This window comes from Petromyzon marinus, chromosome 54, assembly GCF_048934315.1.
Source record: "Petromyzon marinus isolate PM22_M1 ecotype Great Lakes invasive population chromosome 54, UKy_Petmar_22M1.pri1.0, whole genome shotgun sequence".
Taxonomy (NCBI): domain Eukaryota; kingdom Metazoa; phylum Chordata; class Hyperoartia; order Petromyzontiformes; family Petromyzontidae; genus Petromyzon; species Petromyzon marinus.
Window position 1 is genome coordinate 5,780,357 of NC_133720.1, and position 19,386 is coordinate 5,799,742.

At 54.8% G+C, this 19,386-nt stretch overlaps 1 protein-coding gene across 3 annotated transcripts; it reads left to right on the forward strand.

Moving 5' to 3' along the window:
• The first annotated feature begins 227 nt into the window (after window positions 1–227).
• LOC116954258 (PRELI domain containing protein 3B-like) lies at window positions 228–12,472 on the forward strand. Of its 3 annotated transcripts, none has more exons than XM_032974842.2 (7): window positions 228–370; window positions 4,361–4,529; window positions 5,781–5,870; window positions 6,586–6,656; window positions 7,185–7,287; window positions 7,426–7,517; window positions 9,635–9,773. In XM_032974842.2, the coding sequence occupies exons 1-6, from the start codon at window positions 339–341 to the stop codon at window positions 7,477–7,479; spliced, it is 519 nt and encodes a 172-aa protein (XP_032830733.1). In that variant the 5' UTR covers window positions 228–338; the 3' UTR covers window positions 7,480–7,517; window positions 9,635–9,773. The 3 variants fall into 3 exon arrangements, with proteins under 3 accessions (XP_032830733.1, XP_032830731.1, XP_032830732.2); XM_032974841.2 differs by lacking the exon at window positions 228–370 and adding an exon at window positions 4,099–4,118; XM_032974840.2 differs by lacking the exon at window positions 7,426–7,517 and having other exon boundaries at window positions 9,635–12,472.
• Window positions 12,473–19,386: the final 6,914 nt, after the last annotated feature.

Consider the following 19,386-nt stretch of genomic DNA (forward strand, 5'->3'; position numbering starts at 1 on the left):
TATGGAAAGTAACGTGGCAGAGTAACTAAAGCAACGTGTCCGGGTTCCCCTGGGCTCCCATTGCCGCAGTGACCCCTGACCGCCAGGGTCGTTTGTGTGAGTGCGTGTTGGCGTGACGTCACGGGGGGCGGTGCATAACGAGGCACATTCCAATTGCGTGACGTCATCTCCCGGCGTTCGCCCCTCCACTAATGCCCACCCTCTCTCGTCACGTGGTCGCTCGTCGACTCTTCCCATTGGTGGGCCGGCTGTCTCCTTGACGCGAGGGCACGTGCCGCGGAAGCGCGCGCGCCCCCCCCCCACTCCCTCTCTACGCCGGGAGAAGAAGCTGCGACGCCATGAAGATCTGGACCTCGGAACATGTGTTCAAGTGAGTCGGGGGGCAGGGGTCCTACAGGGGTCCTACAGGGGTCCTACAGGGGTCCTACAGGGGTCTCGTAGGGGGCTAACACTGGGGTGTGTGTGTGTTCAAGTGAGTCGGGGGGCAGGGGTTTTACTGGGGTCCTACAGGGGTCCTACAGGGGTCTCGTAGGGGGCTAACACTGGGGTGTGTGTGTTCAAGTAAGTCGGGGGGCAGGGGTTTTACTGGGGTCCTACAGGGGTCCTACAGGGGTCCTACAGGGGTCTCGTAGGGGGCTAACACTGGGGTGTGTGTGTTCAAGTGAGTCGGGGGGCAGGGGTTTTACTGGGGTCCTACAGGGGTCCTACAGGGGTCTCGTAGGGGGCTAACACTGGGGTGTGTGTTCAAGTGAGTCGAGGGGCAGGGGTTTTACTGGGGTCCTACAGGAGTCCTACAGGGGTCTCGTAGGGGGCTAACACTGGGGTGTGTGTGTTCAAGTGAGTCGGGGGGCAGGGGTTTTACTGGGGTCCTACAGGGGTCCTACAGGGGTCCTATAGGGGTCTCGTAGGGGGCTAACACTGGGGTGTGTGTGTTCAAGTGAGTCGGGGGGCAGGGGTTTTACTGTGGTCCTACAGGGGTCTCGTAGGGGGCTAACACTGGGGTGTGTGTGTTCAAGTGAGTCGGGGGGCAGGGGTTTTACTGGGTCCTACAGGGGTCCTACAGGGGTCTCGTAGGGGGCTAACACTGGGGTGTGTGTGTTCAAGTGAGTCGGGGGGCAGGGGTCCTACAGGGGTCCTACAGGGGTCTCGTAGGGGGCTAACACATTCGGGTGTGTGTGTTCAAGTGAGTCGGGGGTCAAGGTCCTACAGGGGTCCTACAGGGGTCTCGCAGGGTGCGTGTTCAAGTTAACAAGATCCCACGCCCGCCAACTATGTCTACAGGGAGATTAGCGGGTAATGTATTCTCATCGTGAACGCGGTGTACAGGCTGCCTGTAAGGGGGCTACAGGGCCATGTGTTAAATTGAGGTGGTATTGTCTTACAATGATTTTGTTTACAGAAGCCTTTGTAGGGCAGGGGTCAAACGGGATTCTATAACGGTCCATCGTGGGGGTATGTCCACGTGACGGGTCTTCAGGGGTGTATATTTATAGGGGGTTTTAACAGGGATCTATTAGGGTGCGTGTGCAATTGAGGAGGCTATTGGGGTCCATGGGTACAGTATATGGAGGACTACTGTACAGGGGCATGACGAACTTCCTTCCCAGGGCCTCATCCAGCGGTGGATAGGCAAAGGGCTGTGCACGGACGATGGCTGGTCTAACAATTGAGGGGGATCTCACTGCTGGCGTCTATAGGGGATCTGTGGGGGAGGTGTACTGGGTCACGTTAAGCAGGGATATTCAAGTGAGGGATCATAACACCCCCTTGAGACGGGGTCCTGACTGGGTGGGTCTACAGGGGGGTCCTGTAGGGGTCTATACGGGGGGTCCTGTAGGGGTCTATAGGTGGGTCCTGTAGGGGTCTGCAGGGGGGTCCTGTAGGGGTCTACAGGGGGGTCCTGTAGGGGTCTACAGGGGGGTCCTGTAGGGGTCTACAGGGGGGTCCTGTAGGGGTCTACAGGGGGGTCCTGTAGGGGTCTACAGGGGGTGCTGTAGGGGTCTACAGGGGGGTCCTGTAGGGGTCTACAGGGGGTCCTGTAGGGGTCTACAGGACCCCCCTGTAGGGGTCTACAGGGGGGTCCTGTAGGGGTCTACAGGGGGGTCCTGTAGGGGTCTACAGGGGGTCCTGTAGGGGTCTACAGGGGGGTCCTGTAGGGGTCTACAGGACCCCCCTGTAGGGGTCTACAGGGGGTCCTGTAGGGGTCTACAGGGGGGTCCTGTAGGGGTCTACAGGACCCCCCTGTAGGGGTCTACAGGGGGGTCCTGTAGGGGTCTACAGGACCCCCCTGTAGGGGTCTACAGGGGGGTCCTGTAGGGGTCTACAGGACCCCCCTGTAGGGGTCTACAGGGGGGTCCTGTAGGGGTCTACAGGACCCCCCTGTAGGGGTCCAAGTGTCTCTCCCGGGGCTTTGAAGTCCCCCACTCGCCCTGGGCCCGGTGTTGCGTCATAACGGAAAGTGACGCAACCACTCGCGCGCCATCTCCCGCCGTCGATTCGCAGTCAAACGGAATCGATTCCTCCATTAAAACATCTATTTTAGTTGTAGCGGCTTCTCGTGGCTGGCGGCATCACGCGCAGCCGTTGCGTGGAAGCGGCAGTAACCACAACCACAATAATAATAATCGCGATAGCGACGAGTCTTGGAGGTGCTTTATCGTCGCGAGCAACGCGGCGTTACGGCCGTAATGACGGGAATCGTTTGCGTCGATACGCTTCGTATCGTTGAATCACCGGGGAAACGATGCGGCCGTTGGCGTCGAATCGTTCTGTCGTTATCGATCGCCGTCGATTCCTTCGAACCGTCTGACGCAGTGAACTGAAGGGGGGCCCATTGCCCGAAACGTCGCCCCGTCATTGTGCACTTTTAAAGCCCACGATTGTGCTATTGACGAACGTCGGTTTAACACGTTCGGCTGTCGCGAGCAATATCCAAAATGTATGTTTAGATTTTTTTTGGGTTAGATCGCGTAGAGAAGATTGTAAATGTGGATTCACTCTCCATCACAGCGGTGTGCGCTGTGCCAGTAACGAATTGGCCACGTTCTGTTTACGTGACAAACCTTTACTTATCGGTCGTGTCGGGTGGTGGTGGCGGGTTTAACGACACACATTTACGCGAGCCAACCTGAAAAAGAAAAAAAAAATCCGTATTGAGGATTGGACAAATTTGTTGCGCGGGTTTTTGTTTTATTATTGAGGGACGTTGACGCCTAATTTGTCCTCGTCCTTTCCAAGGGGCCACGGTGTTGTTCAGGGGGAGCTCGTGGGAACGTCGTGGGAACGTCGTGGGAACGTTGAGCGCTGGCCCTCATTTGCCCTCGGCAGCAGGCGCTAGGGGTCGTTTTAGTGAAGGCATCGATCCTCGAATCGAAATACGTCGCGCGACAGCGAATCGAATCGGTTGCGGCTCAGTGATTGGGGTCCGGTGTCTTGAGGGGTGGTGGAGGCGGCGGGAGGGGGAGGGAGGGGTACATGGGAGGATGGCGGGAGGGGCCGAGGGGTCAAAAGAGGACAGGGTCACCCCAAGGTCGCAACCCATCCCCCCCTATACCCCCCCCCTTGCTCCCCCCCCTCGCCCTAATGGAATGTCCACCCCTTGTACCCTCTCCCATTACGACACCACCCCCCTCACCGCACCTCCCCCCCCACTCGCCTGTCCCTTGACCTGGCTGTGCACGTGCTGGGTTTGTGTGCGCGGCGGTCAGGGGGAGCGGTGGCGCAGCGGTTAGCGCTAAGCTGCGCTGCGAACCCGGCGATCCGAGTTCGATTCCCGCTCCCAGCCAACACCAGTGATTATTATCTGAAACTGGGCCTCCCCTAGGTCGACTCAGCCTGAAATGAGTATCTGGTGCGGTGCGTAGTAAACATCGCCACTGGGGATACAAATGCGGCAGGGCGTGGTGCTGGCCACCCACCCCCTCGTGTGCCGTGCCGGCCTTGGTAGGTGCTGCTCGCTAACAGCGCTTGCCCCAACAGTCTGTTAAGGCTCTACGGTGGGATCTTTGTCTTTGTATGCGCCTCTGTGCATGCCTATGTGTGTACATGTGCGAGTCTGTCTCCGTATATGCGCGGGGACACACGGGAAGAGACCGTCGGTGGAGAGCAGTGGTGCAGTGGTAAGCGCACTGCTCTACGAACCCGGCAACTTGAGTTCGATTCCCGCTCACTACAATTAACAGGGGCGAATATTTTAACCAAATGAGGCCTATGAAGGCCGGCACGGCACACCAGGGGGTAGTCAATGGAGCCACCCCCTCGTGTGTGCCGGCATTCATAGGTGCCGCTCGCTAACAGCACTTGCCCCAACGGTCTGTTAAGGCTACACGGGGGATCTTTGTCTTTGCGCGTGTGTGAGCAGCCACCCGTGGGAGACGGTGACGCAGGCTGCCATGCGCAAATACCCCAACCCGATGAACCCGAGCGTCGTGGGGGTGGACGTGGTGGGGCGACACGTGGACGCAGCCGGGCAGCTCCACTCACACCGTCTACTCAGCACCGAGTGGGGCCTGCCCAGCCTCGTGAGATCAGTAAGTACACGTCACGTGAGATCAGTACGTACGCGTCACGTGAGATCAGTAAGTACACGTCACGTGAGATCAGTACGTACGCGTCACGTGAGATCAGTAAGTACACGTCACGTGAGATCAGTAAGTACACGTCACGTGAGATCAGGAAGTACACGTCACGTGAGATCAGTAAGTACACGTCACGTGAGATCAGTACGTACACGTCACGTGAGATCAGTAGGTACACGTCACGTGAGATCAGTGCATAGACGTCACGTGATCAGTAGGTACACGTCACGTGAGATCAGTAAGTACACGTCACGTGAGATCAGTAAGTACACGTCACGTGAGATCAGTAGGTACGCGTCACGTGAGATCAGTAGGTACGCGTCACGTGAGATCAGTAGGGGACGCGTCACGTGAGATCAGTACGTACGCGTCACGTGAGATCAGTACGTACGCGTCACGTGAGATCAGTAGGGGACGCGTCACGTGAGATCAGTACGTACACGTCACGTGAGATCAGTAGGTACACGTCACGTGAGATCAGTACGTACGCGTCACGTGAGATCAGTACGTACGCGTCACGTGAGATCAGTACGTACACGTCACGTGAGATCAGTAGGGGACGCGTCACGTGAGATCAGTACGTACACGTCACGTGAGATCAGTAGGTACACGTCACGTGAGATCAGTACGTACGCGTCACGTGAGATCAGTACGTACACGTCACGTGAGATCAGTACGTACGCGTCACGTGAGATCAGTACGTACGCGTCACGTGAGATCAGTAAGTACACGTCACGTGAGATCAGTACGTACGCGTCACGTGAGATCAGTACGTACGCGTCACGTGAGATCAGTAAGTACACGTCGTGTGCGTGCGTGCGCGGAATCCGATAACTGGCACCGGCGGTATCAAGATTGGCCTCTGTGCAGGAGGCTCGTGAAGGACACTGCTGGGCAGGCTGGAGGCATTCGCCCTTCAGCAATAGCGGAGGGCGGAGGAGCGACGGTCACAACAACGAGCGGAGCACTGGGCGACTAAATACAGAGCAAGTTTCACAGTAGGGGGCACACGTGGTGCATCTGCCGGTCATCCCAGTCAGTCCACCCCGTGGCACCTGCTGGGTCTGTCCCGTGTGACCTCCTGCCAGCAGCGAGAGGCTTCCACGCTTACATGCGACAGATTCAAAGTGCACCCAGCCTGGCGCAAGCCTTGTGGTGAATATATTGTGCAGGAGTGTGAGCGTACGTGTTATTGTTTTGCAGCTTTTAGGAACGGGCAGAACCAAAACCTACATCAAGGAACATTCGATCGTGAACCCAACCCAGAGGACGATGGAGTTAAAGTCAACAAACGTGAGTTTTTTTAAATCATCTCCCATCGCAGCGGTGGGAACAGTGTTTGTTGAAATTCGATTATTGTCGATCGGCTAAACATTTCCGAGGGAGAAAATCACACCGGCGAAAACAATCGATCGCGCAACAAATGTAGTTTTCAATATTACATGTTAATTATTGTCACATCTAAAACGAAAATAGATTCATTCATGAAAATGTTTTAACGGTTTTACATTGATGGATAACAAAAAAAACAAATCGCTCAACTGGTCCAGGACGTACAACCCGGAGATACAGAATTAAACCCACTGAGGCGCTTGTGAACACAGCAGTACTGGGGTACGTAGTATGCGCTCCGCCCTCGTGTTAGCCGACGGGTTGTGGCGAGATGTGATCTCCCTCGCCAGGTATACAAGACGTCATGGGTTCGATCCCAACCCTTGACGCCTGTTGTATATTTGCAGTTTGCGTGTCTCTCTCTCTCTCTGCCAGTCGTCGCGTGGATTTTTCTCCGGGTCCTCCGGTTTTTTGCCCTCCACATTTAGACTCAACGTCACCGCTTTTAGAGTATTTGGCTGCTGCTATACATTTCCACGTGATAAGCCACTTGATTGAGCTATCATTTGTGGCCAGGTTGCTTCTGGAAAAGGCCTGTACAGCTCGGTGGGCCGTTTCCGCTATAAATAAAAAAAAAATAGTTCATATTTGTTTTGCCGTTGCTGTTGCTCCGCAGATCACGCTCACGAACCTCGTGTCGGTGGACGAGCGCCTTGTGTACAAGCCGCACCCGGACGATGCCGAGAAGTAAGCCCGGCGCTCGGCGAACGGCCTGCGCTACGCTTTCTCGTTCTCTGCGCTACGAGCGTGCACTGTTCGTACCGTGTGTGCTGCATGTGTACCGTGTGTGCTGTACGTGTGCTGTGCTGTACGTGTGCTGTGCGCGCTGTCTCTGCTTTGTTTACTGTGCTGCACTGGGCTGCTTATAGACAATGTGTATGCTGCTTGGTTTGTATATGTGCGCTGTACACGCGTGTGCTGCGCGCCTGCTATACGTATACACGTGTTCCGTGTGTACGTGTGCTGTGTATGGACTGTGTTTACACTTGGCGTTTCACTGTGCTGCACAGCGCACCGCCTGTTTGCTGCTTGCTTTGTGTACTTGCCGTGTGTGTGTGTGTGTGGTATGCCTCCGGCCAGCGGCCTTCGACACTTCACGTGGTCTCAAGAAGTCCACCTAGCTTGGCACAGGCGCTGTGGTGACGTCACCGCCACTCGGTGGCAAACGCCCGTTGTTGTTATACACGCGTGCGTGTGCTGTGTGCGCGCGTGCAGGACGATGCTCGTGCAGGAAGCCATCATTTCCGTCAAGGGCGTGAGCTTAGGCAGCTACCTGGAAGGACTCATGGCCAGCACCATCTCGGCAAACGCCAAAAAGGTGAAACGCGGCCGCCGCCGCCGCCCTTCAACACTCGTCGTGAATTTTTGCCGACCGGCTTTGCAGTGTCACGAGTGAGCGCGTCGCAACCGCGCGCGTCCGATAACCCGGCGCGGGGCCGCTGTCCTGTCTCCGCAGGGGTGGGACGCTATTGAGTGGACAATACACAATGCAGGCCCTGCCGTTAGCTAGCCGCGTCACTATTCCCTGCGGCTGTTACTCGCTGATGGGTAACGACTCTTGTCTCCTGTACGCACACTGGGCATCGCTTCCATCGTTCAACCATGCCACCGCCGCCGTAGTTATTGCACGCACGTGCGCGCGTGTGTGTGTTGTAGCGTGCGCGCGTGTGTGGTGTGTACGCTCGTGTGCAGTGTGTGCGGGCAGAAGGTTCGCTCAGTTGCTTTATCTGCAGTGTCGCTGCCACCCTTCCATGCTTTCTTGTGATAGTCTCGGGGCTTAATTTGTCCAAAGTGAATAGGTGCGCCAGGTCTTTGACAGATTTAACTGGAGGAGTAGGTGGCACTTGACCAATCGGCATGCTGCGCGAGGTGTGACCGCTGCAGAACTGTTGTCCGCACAGGCTTGGCGGAAATTTAGGCCGTGTAAATCGATGGGTCCTCTAACCCGAGCGTTCGGACCCCGGTGTGTACATCTGTTGGTTTCAATTTGCTCGCCGACAATTTTTTGTCGGGTCGCTTTATAGGCTTCCGGTCGGTGGCGCGCGGCTTAACTCGTAAAGTGGTGGCCGCAGCCATAGTGAGAGCTTGTTCTGGATGCGGTGTGCTGGGTAAGGAAAAACTCATGCTCACCGACCCCGGACACACCCAGCTGAAATGATTGATCCCTGGGGATCTGTTTAATAAAATGTATTAACATTTTATTTTACCAGGTAAAGGCCCCACTGAGCTATATTTGCTCTTTTTCAGAAACGACCTGGCTATCACAAATGATTGCTGAACAAAAAGTGGCTTATCACGTGGAAATTTACAGCAGTCAAATACTCTTAACGTATGTTTCTAAATCTGGAGGGGAAAATGGGAGGACCCAGAGGGAATACCATGGGGAGAACATGCAGACTCCACGACCTTCCTGCATACCAGGCGAGGTAGTTAACATCTCGCCATTGCCCACTGGAGGCGGGGCCCTGTTTCTATGGATGTGCATGAGGCTTCCTTCTGCAATGCTCCACCGTTTACCTCTTTCTTTTTTTTCTTTCTTTCCACCGCACAACCAAACCACGCCGGTGCCATGCCGAGCCAGCCCCCGGTGTGGCTCGTTTGGCACCGGCGCCGTTTTTCCACTGCCGTAGCCGAACCATGCCACTAACGTCGCAGACAGCGCAGACTGATTTAGACTTGTCGTCGCAAGGCCTGCTCGGTTCGGTTCGCCTCGGCAGTGGAAAAACCACCCCTTGCCGTGATGGCCCCGCGCTGGCACAGCTTGGAAGTGATGGTGGAAAAAAAGAGGCGTTCGTCTCCCGCATGCGCCCAGTGAACCCAGTCCCGAGCTCTTGCCTTGTCCAGTGTCCCACCCATGTGGCCTCCTCCATCTTGTCACCGCCACCTTCGCCGATACCCAGAATTATACCAGCCTCCCCCCCCACCTGCCCCCCCCCCCTTTTCCCAGGAGTGATTGCTTCACCGTCGCCTTTAGGAAGGTGTTGCTGACGTTCCCCGATTGGTGCAGTTTGAATGTGGTCTCTGGACGAGCTGCCCGCGTCCACCTCAACGTTAACTCGGAATCGAATCTGGACAAATTGGCGAACCGCTGGGGTGAGACGGAAGCAGGAGGGAGGGGGGGCGGAGGGAGAGTTTTGGGGGTAATGTTACCCCCCCTCCTCCCTCCCTAATGATGATCATTATGACGCAATACTCCAACAAAGTGTTACAATTTAAAACGGTGGAGTGACGACCGCCGTTCAAAGCACAGTTTTCACGTTTGCGTCATCAGGCGTCCGCGTCCGGTTCAAAGCAGTTGAAAGCCCTGGCTGGTATGGCGCTGCCGGCGATTGGCGTGCGCCTAACGAGAACCGCCTTAAAACGATTAGGACCCCCGCGAGCGCGCGAGTGTTGTTAGGTGGGGGCGGAGGTGGCACGCACGCACGCACAAGCTCGCACGCGCGCGACACACGGACGCACATTCGCACATTCGCACATTCGCCTGCACGCATTCGCCGTCACGCGCGCGTACATGCAAGACGCGCGAAACACAAACACTCGCAAACACACAGAGCCCGCCTGTTGCTAACGCCTTGCCGTGGGGGGTGGCTGCCGCGGTGATGGCGGTGTGTGTGTGTGCGCGTGTGTGTGCGCGTGTGTGTGTGTCGACGGCGTGCGTCTCGCAGGGCCGCGAGGCGATGGAGTGGGTCATTGGCAAGATCAACGTGGAGATCGAGGAGCTGGCTGCGACGGCGTGCGGCAGCATGCACGAGCTCAAGAGCGCCATCTCGGGGGCGGCCGCAGCCACCGGGACTTCGTTCTAGGCTCACGGCGCCGGCCACGGCGAGCCCCCCACGCCCACGGGGAAGTTTTTTTTCCCGCGAGCACCCGGCTCGGCTCGGCGCGGCGTCAAGGCGGTCGCCGGCACGGTGCGCGGTGCGGTTGGCGTGGCGTCAAAGCCGCGGCCGGTGCGGTTGTACGGCGATAAGGCGGTGACTTTACAGGGTGCGGCGCACGCGCGCGGCGGCGGTGTCGGTCGCGCGCCGTCCCAACCGCGAGCGCCACACCACTAACCCCCCCCCCCTCCCCCCCCCCGGCACACCGCAACACGCCGGTCGGCGCACTGTTTACCACGCCATTTGGCGCACGGCTCTTCGACACCGCGGCACGCTGCCCGCATTGCTCGGAATGCTGTTTGCCATACGACTTGCCGCGCGCCGAGAATCTCGGGCCCCGCGCCAAACAACCGTGGCGACTACGGAGAGGCTGTTACGAGTAGCGATCGTGTTTGCCGTCGACGCAGCGAAATCACTGACCGGGGCGGGGCAGCGTTTACGTTAAATGCTGTGCCCCCCCCCTTTGTGCTAAAAGCGCCCCCCCCCATCCCCACCCACCCACCCCTTGGCCCGCGCTCTGTGCGGTCTCCGGCCATGAACTTGATTACCCGAATTGGAACGTCGGTGCAAGGAATCGGTGCAAGGAAACGCTGCAGAGGATTTCTCGGTCGTGCCGCGCAACTCTCCCGCGTTGTGCTGTCCGGGTTGTGCCGCTGACGCGTGTCGTGCAACGTTTCGCCGCCACGCGTGTGTGTGTGCGTGCGTGTGTGTGTGCATGTGTGTGTGTGCACATACGCGCGTGTGTGTGCATGTGTGTGTGCGTGTGTGTGCATGTGTGTGTGTGCACATACTCGCGTGTGTGTGTGCGTGTGTGTGTGCGTGTGTGTGTGTGTGTGCATGTGTGTGCGTGTGTGTGTGCGTGTGTGTGTGCGTGTGTGTGTGCGTGTGTGTGTGTGTGCGTGTGTGTGCGTGTGTGCGTGCGAAAGTCCTGGCGGAATTCTCAAGGTTCTTTATTCAAAAGGGGTGGGGTGGGGCGGGGGGGGGGTGGTCCTGCTGAGTTTCCACACAAGGGGCCACAATGCTGCTGCTGCGTGTCATCCCAACCGAGTAATTAGGAGGTAATTAGGATGGTTTTTTGTTCAGCGTTGGGATGTTTGGGCCCCACCCCCACATCGGGTTACATGGTGCTGGGGGGGGGGCAGCGTCTTTCGGAGAGCACAAATTATTGAATTAACTCCCGAAGAATCTCCCCAGCACGTGGAGCGACGGGGGACGTCGCACAACCCTCGCCCCGTCCCTCCCGAGCAGCGTCCCGAGAGCCGTCGGGAAGGCGTTGCAGTGCCCCGTGGCCATATTGTAGTTTGCGTGCTGGTGGACGGCACCCCCCGCGATAAGATTAGAACGGTGCCGTGTTTTACAGAACCCGACATCAAGGGTGGGATCATTTTTACGCAACCGATTTTATTGGGCGTCCCGACCTCCTTGCCGCCAAGTGCGAGCTGAATCGGTGACGAACCTGCGTGGTAATTCGAGGTCGGGTCTTTCATCCGTCGTTAACAGAAAAAAAGAAATCCACACGGGTCTAACCAAGGCCTGACTGAACGTCTGCAGGTCGTCGTCGTCGACGACACCGCCAGCCCTTACAATGTCGACGCCAGTCATTGTGAAATAGCACTTGGTTGTCAAGCTCATGCACCAAGGGTTCATAAAATCGAGCTGGGGAGGGGGGGCGCGCGTGCCTGCGTACAAGCGGCGGTGATGCAGAGAGCTTCCCGGTTCAAAGTTCGGGCTAGGGTAATGGTGCCGCGGCTTGGGCAGCGGTCGCCTGCAGAGCTGGGGTGAGACCCCTCCCCCATCCATCCACCCCCCCCCCCACTCAAGGTGTAGCACTGAATAAGAACCCCCTGTCGAGGTCAGCGACCCGGGAAAAATATTTCAAGAAAACCGGCACAACCGCATCCAGTTTATCTTTCTGCCCGCAATGGAAGCGTTAGCGTGCACATGGCAGTCGCCGCCATGCTAAGTGCACAAAGGCTATCGCGAAGGTCCGATGTTTCTCAGGCGCGTAGCATCGTCTGCCAGTAGATGGCCGCGTCGCTTACCTGATTTTATCCCAACTCGGCAATTTTTCTGGACTTGAGTTTCAAATTTGTAGCACGGTGCCAGGAAACTCGTGGCCTCTCCACTCTTGAGAACGTCGCGGCACCTTGTGTGTGTGTCGTTTTTTTTACGGCCGCCACGGGATTATTACGGTTGATACACACGCACAGCAATTAACCAGGGCGGCCGCTGAAATCAAACAGCTTTTACGACGAAGCAATGCCTGTGGCTACGGCTATTCACGTTGCCAGCCACCGCAGCCACCTACTCCAGTTGATCTAACGGCCAAAACGAAAGAAAAAAATGATAGAGACGTTAAAAGCTTTGCCCTTATAACCTCGATCTGTAACAGGGCCTCCCTCTCTGCATCACTGCGCTCGATCTAGGGAACCACTCCGTATTCTGTTTTTGTAAGTCGCGGAGTCGTAGACCCTTAATACCATTTTAAGATGAAGTATTTATTTTTTTGTATTTATGGGTCTTTATAAACAATGTGACACTGTCGGCTTGAATACTGGACCTGATGCAAGGCTCCTGGGAGCCCTAGTTCCTTGGCTTGCCAATAAATTATTACAGGCGTGCGCTCTTGCCAATGTAAGCTGTCGGTTTTTTTTGCGCGCGCGCGTGTTGAAACAGCACGCCCGTAGTTCAGATACAACTTTTCACCCGTGGCACACCGGAAGTGGTGGAATAGAGAGAGTCGAGGTGTCGGCGATGAGAGACGGGGGGGGGGGGTGATCATGAGAGGGGAGGGAAGAGAAGGCGTGGAAAAAGAGAGCGGGAAGAGAAAGGGATGCAGTGGACACGGAGGTCCCCAAGATGGACAGATCGACGAAAGTGCTCAAGATGAGCAGCATTGGGAAAGAGCGCCGGGAAGCGGAGAAAGAATGACGGCGCCGAGATGTCGGGGATGAGTTGTCTTGTGCGCCGTACGCGGCCAAACCGTGTCCGTCGGAGGTGCGGGAGAAGGCTGACAAACTGGCACACAAATGCGGCTCTCAAAAAATTCCGTTGCTTTTTAGGGTTTTCGGGGAACACTATAAACTAAAAAAATTGTACTGGGTAAGGCCCACTGAGTCCCCGCTGAGCTTTATAGTAATCACTCACAAACCGGGGGGGGGGGGGGGGGGGTTAGGTTTCTGGATAAGGCCGTGGTAGGCTAATCTGCGGTTGGTTCAGTACAGGGCCTATGGGAAAATAGAAGGGGTAGGTGATGATGAGAGGGTAGAGAAGAGCGGGAGAATGCATGAGCAAGCACCACCGCTATAAACTATATTGACATAATTATAGGGTTTTTCCCATTTTTTCTGGCAACAAAACTGAAACGTTTTTTACAAGGATTCATGTCTGCATTAACCACAATACTTGCAGTCAAAGCAAGGATTCATGTCTGCATTAACCACAATACTTGCAGTCAAAGCAAAAAAAAACAATGATAATATATGCATTGTCCTTGAAACTGGTGCTCGAGCACCAATTGGGTCGAGGCTCAAAAGAAAGCCGTCCCTTGGTGTGGACCAATCAGTTTCAAGGACAATGCATATATTATCATAGTATGTTTTTTGTTTGTTTGCATTTTGACTGCAGGTATTGTGGTTAATTCAGTAACATGAATCCTTGTGAAAAGGTTTCAGTTTTGTTGCCAGAAAAAAGGGGAAAAACCCTATTATTACATTTTGGTACTGGCAAAGGAGGTCTAATGATATATTTGACCACGTAAGGCCCATTGAGATATTTTGTAATCCCTCACTAACCGTGCGGTGAGATTCCTGGATAAGGCCGTGGTAGCCAAAATCCGCGGGTAGTGAAGTACAGAGGCTCCGGTAAAATAGTGGTGGGGGGGGGGGGTGATGAGAGGGAAGGGAAGAGGGAGAATGCATGGGCAAGCACCACCGCCATAAACTAAAAACTATATTGTACCAGGTGAGGCCCACTGAGCTATTTAGTAACCCCTCACCAATCGTGGGGATTCGGTTTTTAAATAAGGGCCTATGGGAAAATATGGGGGGGAGGGGGGTTCGTTGATGAGAGGGGAGAATGAATGAGCAAGCTGAAGTCGCGTGGCACGGAGCAGCCGCACACCGCTTCTGAAGCTTCTGAAGCGGTGTGGGCGAGCAGCTTCCGAGGAGCTCGGCGAATTGTGACGCGGCACGGTACCGCGTTAAGACGGCGGCTTGGGGAAGGCCTTCATCCAGCGGTGGATTGGTAATGGCCCCGATTAAACGATTACAGTTGATCATGGGACCTATGTTTGAGACTAAGCTGTAAAGAAAGCCGTCTCTTGTGTGGACCAAATCAGTTTCAAAAGACTGCACCATATACCACCAGGGCGCGTTTGTGTTTGCTTGTTCGCCACACGTATGCGTGGTTCATGCTATGACGTGATTCCTCGCAGGAGGCTTCTGCTTGGTGTTTCAGCATCTTAACACAACTGTTCTATTGCCATAAATTGTTGCACAAACCATTCTCATTTAATTACAATTGAGTGGCGAGGCTGCTCGCTGCTTTGGACGAAAAGAAGACGAAAAAAATGCGACCGAACACGAGCACGAAATTCGGCCAAAGTTCAAATACTTGCCGTGTTTGGAATGCGGCAAACCAGTTCGGGCCTCGTCCGAGACGAGCGAGTGAAGCAATGGGGCTCGATGATGATCCAGAGCTGGCCGCCTCACTCTGGGCCACTCACGCTCAGCCGCCTCCTTATCCCATCGTCTACTTCTACAACCACGGTTGTTGCTATTGCGGTCAACTTAACTCGTTCTTTTTTTTGTTTGTTTTCGCCCATGTTGGAGGAAACTGTTTACCAGATTCCGCCATCTCATCCAGACTGCCTGCAACCACCACACTTTTCAGGCCACAACACACAGACACTCTTACTCACAACACTCACCACACTGCAGGCCACAACACACAGGCACACTCACCACACTGCAGGCCACAACACACAGACACTCTTACAACACTCACCACACTGCAGGCCACAACACACAGGCACACGCACCACACTGCAGGCCACAACACACACTCACCCACTCGCCACAATTTAGACCACAACACAGGCAAACACCCACTCACAACACTAACCCACTCACCACACTGTAGGCCACAACACAGGCACATTCGCTCGCACCCTCACAACACTCACCACACTACAGGCCACAACACACAGGCGCACTCACCCACGCACTCACCCACTCACTCACCCACACACAATCACCCACACAAACACTCACCCACTCACCACACTTCAGGCCACAACACAGGCATACTCACCCACTCGCCACACTTCAGGCCACAACACACAGGTACTCACCCACACTGCAGGTCACAAAACAGGCACACACGCACTCAACCACTTCCACTCACCACACTGCTGGCCACAACACACAGGCACACTCACCATAATTCAGGTCAAAACACACACACACACACTCCGACTCACCACACTGTAGGTCAGCACACAATCATACACGCCCACACCACACTACAGAGGTGGTCCGGATATAACCCCCAATTGACCCCTAACATTGTTTTATCCTTTGCATATTCATTTGTTTCAAATAAACTTAACTTTAAAATATTACATTTCAGAGAATTACATGGGTGGGGGGTGGGTGGTCACAAGACATCTGGACCACACTGCAGGCTCACAAACGCTTCTCTCGCTGGCTTCTTCCCTTCGCACTGCTCCTCCAAGCTTGGCAATCGCATTCCCTTCGTCTCTTTCGGCCCAAAGCTCCTGCAACGTCGCCCACCCAAATTCGTAAGAGACGCCTTCGGCTCTTCCACCTCGACTGCTACGACGACGAACGCCGTTTGTCGCTGGCCGTCTCCGGGCGTGTAAAATAAATAAGCGCGCCCACAAGGAAACGGCGGCGTTGGCGTCACTTACCCCGGCTCCCCATCTCCAAACCACGTGCGTGGGGGTGAGAGGGCGGGGCGAGAGATGGACATTTAAATGTTGACGTCACGCAGCGGGCGTGTCCGAGCCACGTGGCAGGCGCTACTCCTTATATGGGGCAGGCGGAGGACGTGGCGCCACGTGACCTCAGTCCCCCGAGCCCCTTAAACCGTGGGCAACCCCCCCCCCCACCACCACCACCCCCCTCCTTTTGAGCCACGGGCTGGAGAAGAGATGAATCGATTTGGCGGTGGGCCCGGGTCACCGCACAATATTGGTGGGCCGGGCAGAGTTTAAGGTTTTGTTTTTTCTGGGAGCATCGCTGGTACCACCACCCTGTCCTGCCGGAGGGCGACGCTGGGAGCGATGATGACGACGATGTCGATCCCACCGGCACGACCGTGACCGCCGGCCGTACCAAGCGAGCGCCTGGTGCGCCATTGCCTCCAAGTGGTCTCGCTCACAAAGACAAGGAGGGTGTTGCCGCCCCCGTAAGAAGCAGAACGTGCTGGGGAATGACCAGACCAGCATCCTGATGTACTTTCACAACAAGCAATATACACCAAGGTCCCAGTACCTGATACCATCACAATAATCGAAGATTTGGTCCAACATGGACTTGACCCCAATGTGCCGGCGTTGGTTAAGCACTGCCTCACCAACACCTACTTTACTTGGAATGGCACCTTCTACAAACAAAATGAGGGTACCCCCATGGGTTCCCCCTTATCACCAGTGATAGCCAATGTTTTCATGGAGAAATTTGAATCAGACGCCATCCAGACATCCACCCTCAGCCCTTCCCTGTGGAAGAGATATGTGGATGACACGTTCGTCATTTGGCCACATGGCCTCCCAGCTTTGAACCTTTTCCTAGACCACACCAATTCTGGACACCCTTCCATCAAATTCACCATGGAAGTGGAGAAGGATGGCAAGCTACCATTCTTGGATGTCCTGTTTGAGAGAAGCCTACCCACACAGATTCCTACTTGAAACCTGATTCCCACCACCACCCGATTCAGAGGAATTCTCTCATCAAAACGCTATACCATAGGGCTCATTGCATCTCTGACAAACACCACCTGTCCAGTGAATTAAAACATGTACATCTGGCCCTCAAGATGAACGGTTACTCTGACCGCACCATCCGCCAAGCTGTTTCTCCCACCATACAGAAACAACCACTTGACACTCCGATCAAAATCATCACGCTACCATACATAGCAGGCGTTACTAAAATATTTCCAAAATCCTAAACAAACACAAGATCCAGGTCCGGTTCAACACAGTACACAAAATCCGTGATCTGATCCCATCCGTAAAGGATGTTGTTCCTGACTTACAGTACCCCGGTGTTTACAAATTGAGTTGTACCTGCGGTGACTGCTATATCGGGGAGACGAAGCGACATATCTCTGACCGAATTCGCGAGCACAAATCAGATTTGAAACACGGCAGAACGAATTCTTCTGCCGTGGGTGATCATGATATTGTTTTCTCCGATACCAAGGTACTCTCCAAACCTACCGGTTATCAGAGATTTGTCCACGAGGCCATCCAGATATACAAACACAGACACAACTTCAACCGAGAGGATGGTTTCAAATTGAGCAGCCATTGGAAAGATGCTTTAAATCAAGTTAAACGTTAGCTGCTTTTTAATTGTACAGCAATTCTCAGTGGTGGTATACCAAACTTTAGATGTTTCCTCCGCAGTTGTTGGTAGTCCACCACAGCCTTCCACTTGTCTCAGCCCTCCCCCCCCCCTTAACCTCCGCGTTGGCAGTCCACCACCACCTTCCACTCTTGACTCAGCCCACCCACCCACGCCCCCTTTCTGACTCCTCCCCCCCCCCTTAACCTATATATAAACCCGATCGTCTCAGAGCTGTGTACTCTACACAGATCTTTTGCTGACTATTCCACCTGAAGACGGAAGCTTGTGTTGCCTCCGAAATGTCGTTAATTATTTTATTTTATCTACGTGACTTGACCAAATAAAACCAAAGAGTAAGCAATAAACAGCCGTTGCCACGCACAAATCCCCAGCAGCCCCCCTTTTTAATGGGTGTTTTGCGTGTTTTTTATTTCCATAGTTGGCGTGCGTATCGGGCTCAGTGACATCTCCCCTCTTCATAGGTCTTCTGGTTTCGGAGTTATGGAGGTTTTGGCACCCCCGGGTCACGATGGTGACCCGGGTCACCGTCAATCGATTCAGATGGAGTGATTTGGTACAGGATGTGGAGCTGAGTGGACTTGCCGATGACTGGTACCAGCGGTGTCAAGATCGGCCTCTGTGGAGGTTTGTGAAGGACGCTGCTGCTGGGCAGTTGGGAGGCAGTCGCCCTCCAACAACAACGGAGGGCGGAGGAGCGACGCTCACAACGAGTGGAGCGCCGGGTGGATAAAGCACAGCAAGTTGGCACAGTGGGGGGCACAGGTGATAGATCAGCCAGTCATCTCAGTCGACCCGTGGCACCTGGGTCTGCTCCGTGACTTGCCAGCGGGCATTCGACACTTCACGTGGCCTCAACGTGCACATAGCCTGGTACAAGCGCCGTGATGACGTCACCGTCAATTAGTGGCGAATGGCAGTTGTTGTTTGAACTACAATAACTGGGATCTCTGATCCCCTTTGAGCCACAAGAACTGGGAACCCTGATCCCCTTTGAGCCACAAGAATTGAGATCCCTGATCCCCTTAGAGCTACAAGAACTGGGATCTCTGATCCCCTTTGAGCCACAAGAACTGGGATCTCTGATCCGCTCTGAGCCACAAGAACTGGGAACCCTGATCCCCCTTTGAGTCATGGAAACTGGGATCCCTGATCCCCACCACTGCTCTTACACTTAAACTGAATTACAATGCATGGCCGAACCACAGCATGCTCGCTGCAGAGGATTGTGGTGTGAGCACAGCAACTGACCTGGTTAATACGACTACTACTACTACAGGTGTATCATCTACAGATGTCAACTGTAAAATAGAATAACACACACGCGATCTGCTTCACAGCGGACGTTTAAGATCCATTTTTTTTTTTAAATGGGACACGTGTGCTGGTGTTGTGGTCTAAATTTGATAATTACTTAATTGGGAAGCAACATAGCAATAGTGCACTGATTGTAGCCCAGTAAACAAAACAAAAAATACTTTTTGTTCTACCAGGTAAAGGCCCACTGAGCTATGTTGCACTTTTTCAGAAGCGACCTGGCCACAAATGATAGCTCAACGAAGTGGCTAATCATCATCATCACGTGGGACTGTATAGCAGCCAAATGCTCTCAACGCGTGATGTTGATGCTAAACGTGCAGCGAAACACCGGACGACCCGGAGAGAACAAGCAAATATACTGTACAGGTGTCGGGGTCTGGATCGAACCCACGACCTCCTGTATACCAGACGAGGGAGTTAACATCTCCTAGCCACCGTGGCGCGCGGGGGGGGGGGGGGGGCCCGAGGCCCACGTGGCACTGCCCCGTGGCCCTGGACCTTCACAAACCCCTGGGTGGCACTGCCTGAAATAATCGGACATGGTCTATCCTCTGCTGGATGAAGCCCCCCTCCCCTACCCCGTCTGGTCGCCATCACTGCTGC

Excerpts from the sequence above, each read along its gene's own strand:
- LOC116954258 (XM_032974840.2), top strand. The coding sequence starts at position 339 with ATGAAGATCTGGACCTCGGAACATGTGTTCAA. Across the intron at positions 371-4,360 it reads ACCTCGGAACATGTGTTCAA|CCACCCGTGGGAGACGGTGA; the intron begins GTGAGTCGGGGG and ends GTGTGTGAGCAG. Across the intron at positions 7,288-9,634 it reads TCTCGGCAAACGCCAAAAAG|GGCCGCGAGGCGATGGAGTG; the intron begins GTGAAACGCGGC and ends TGCGTCTCGCAG.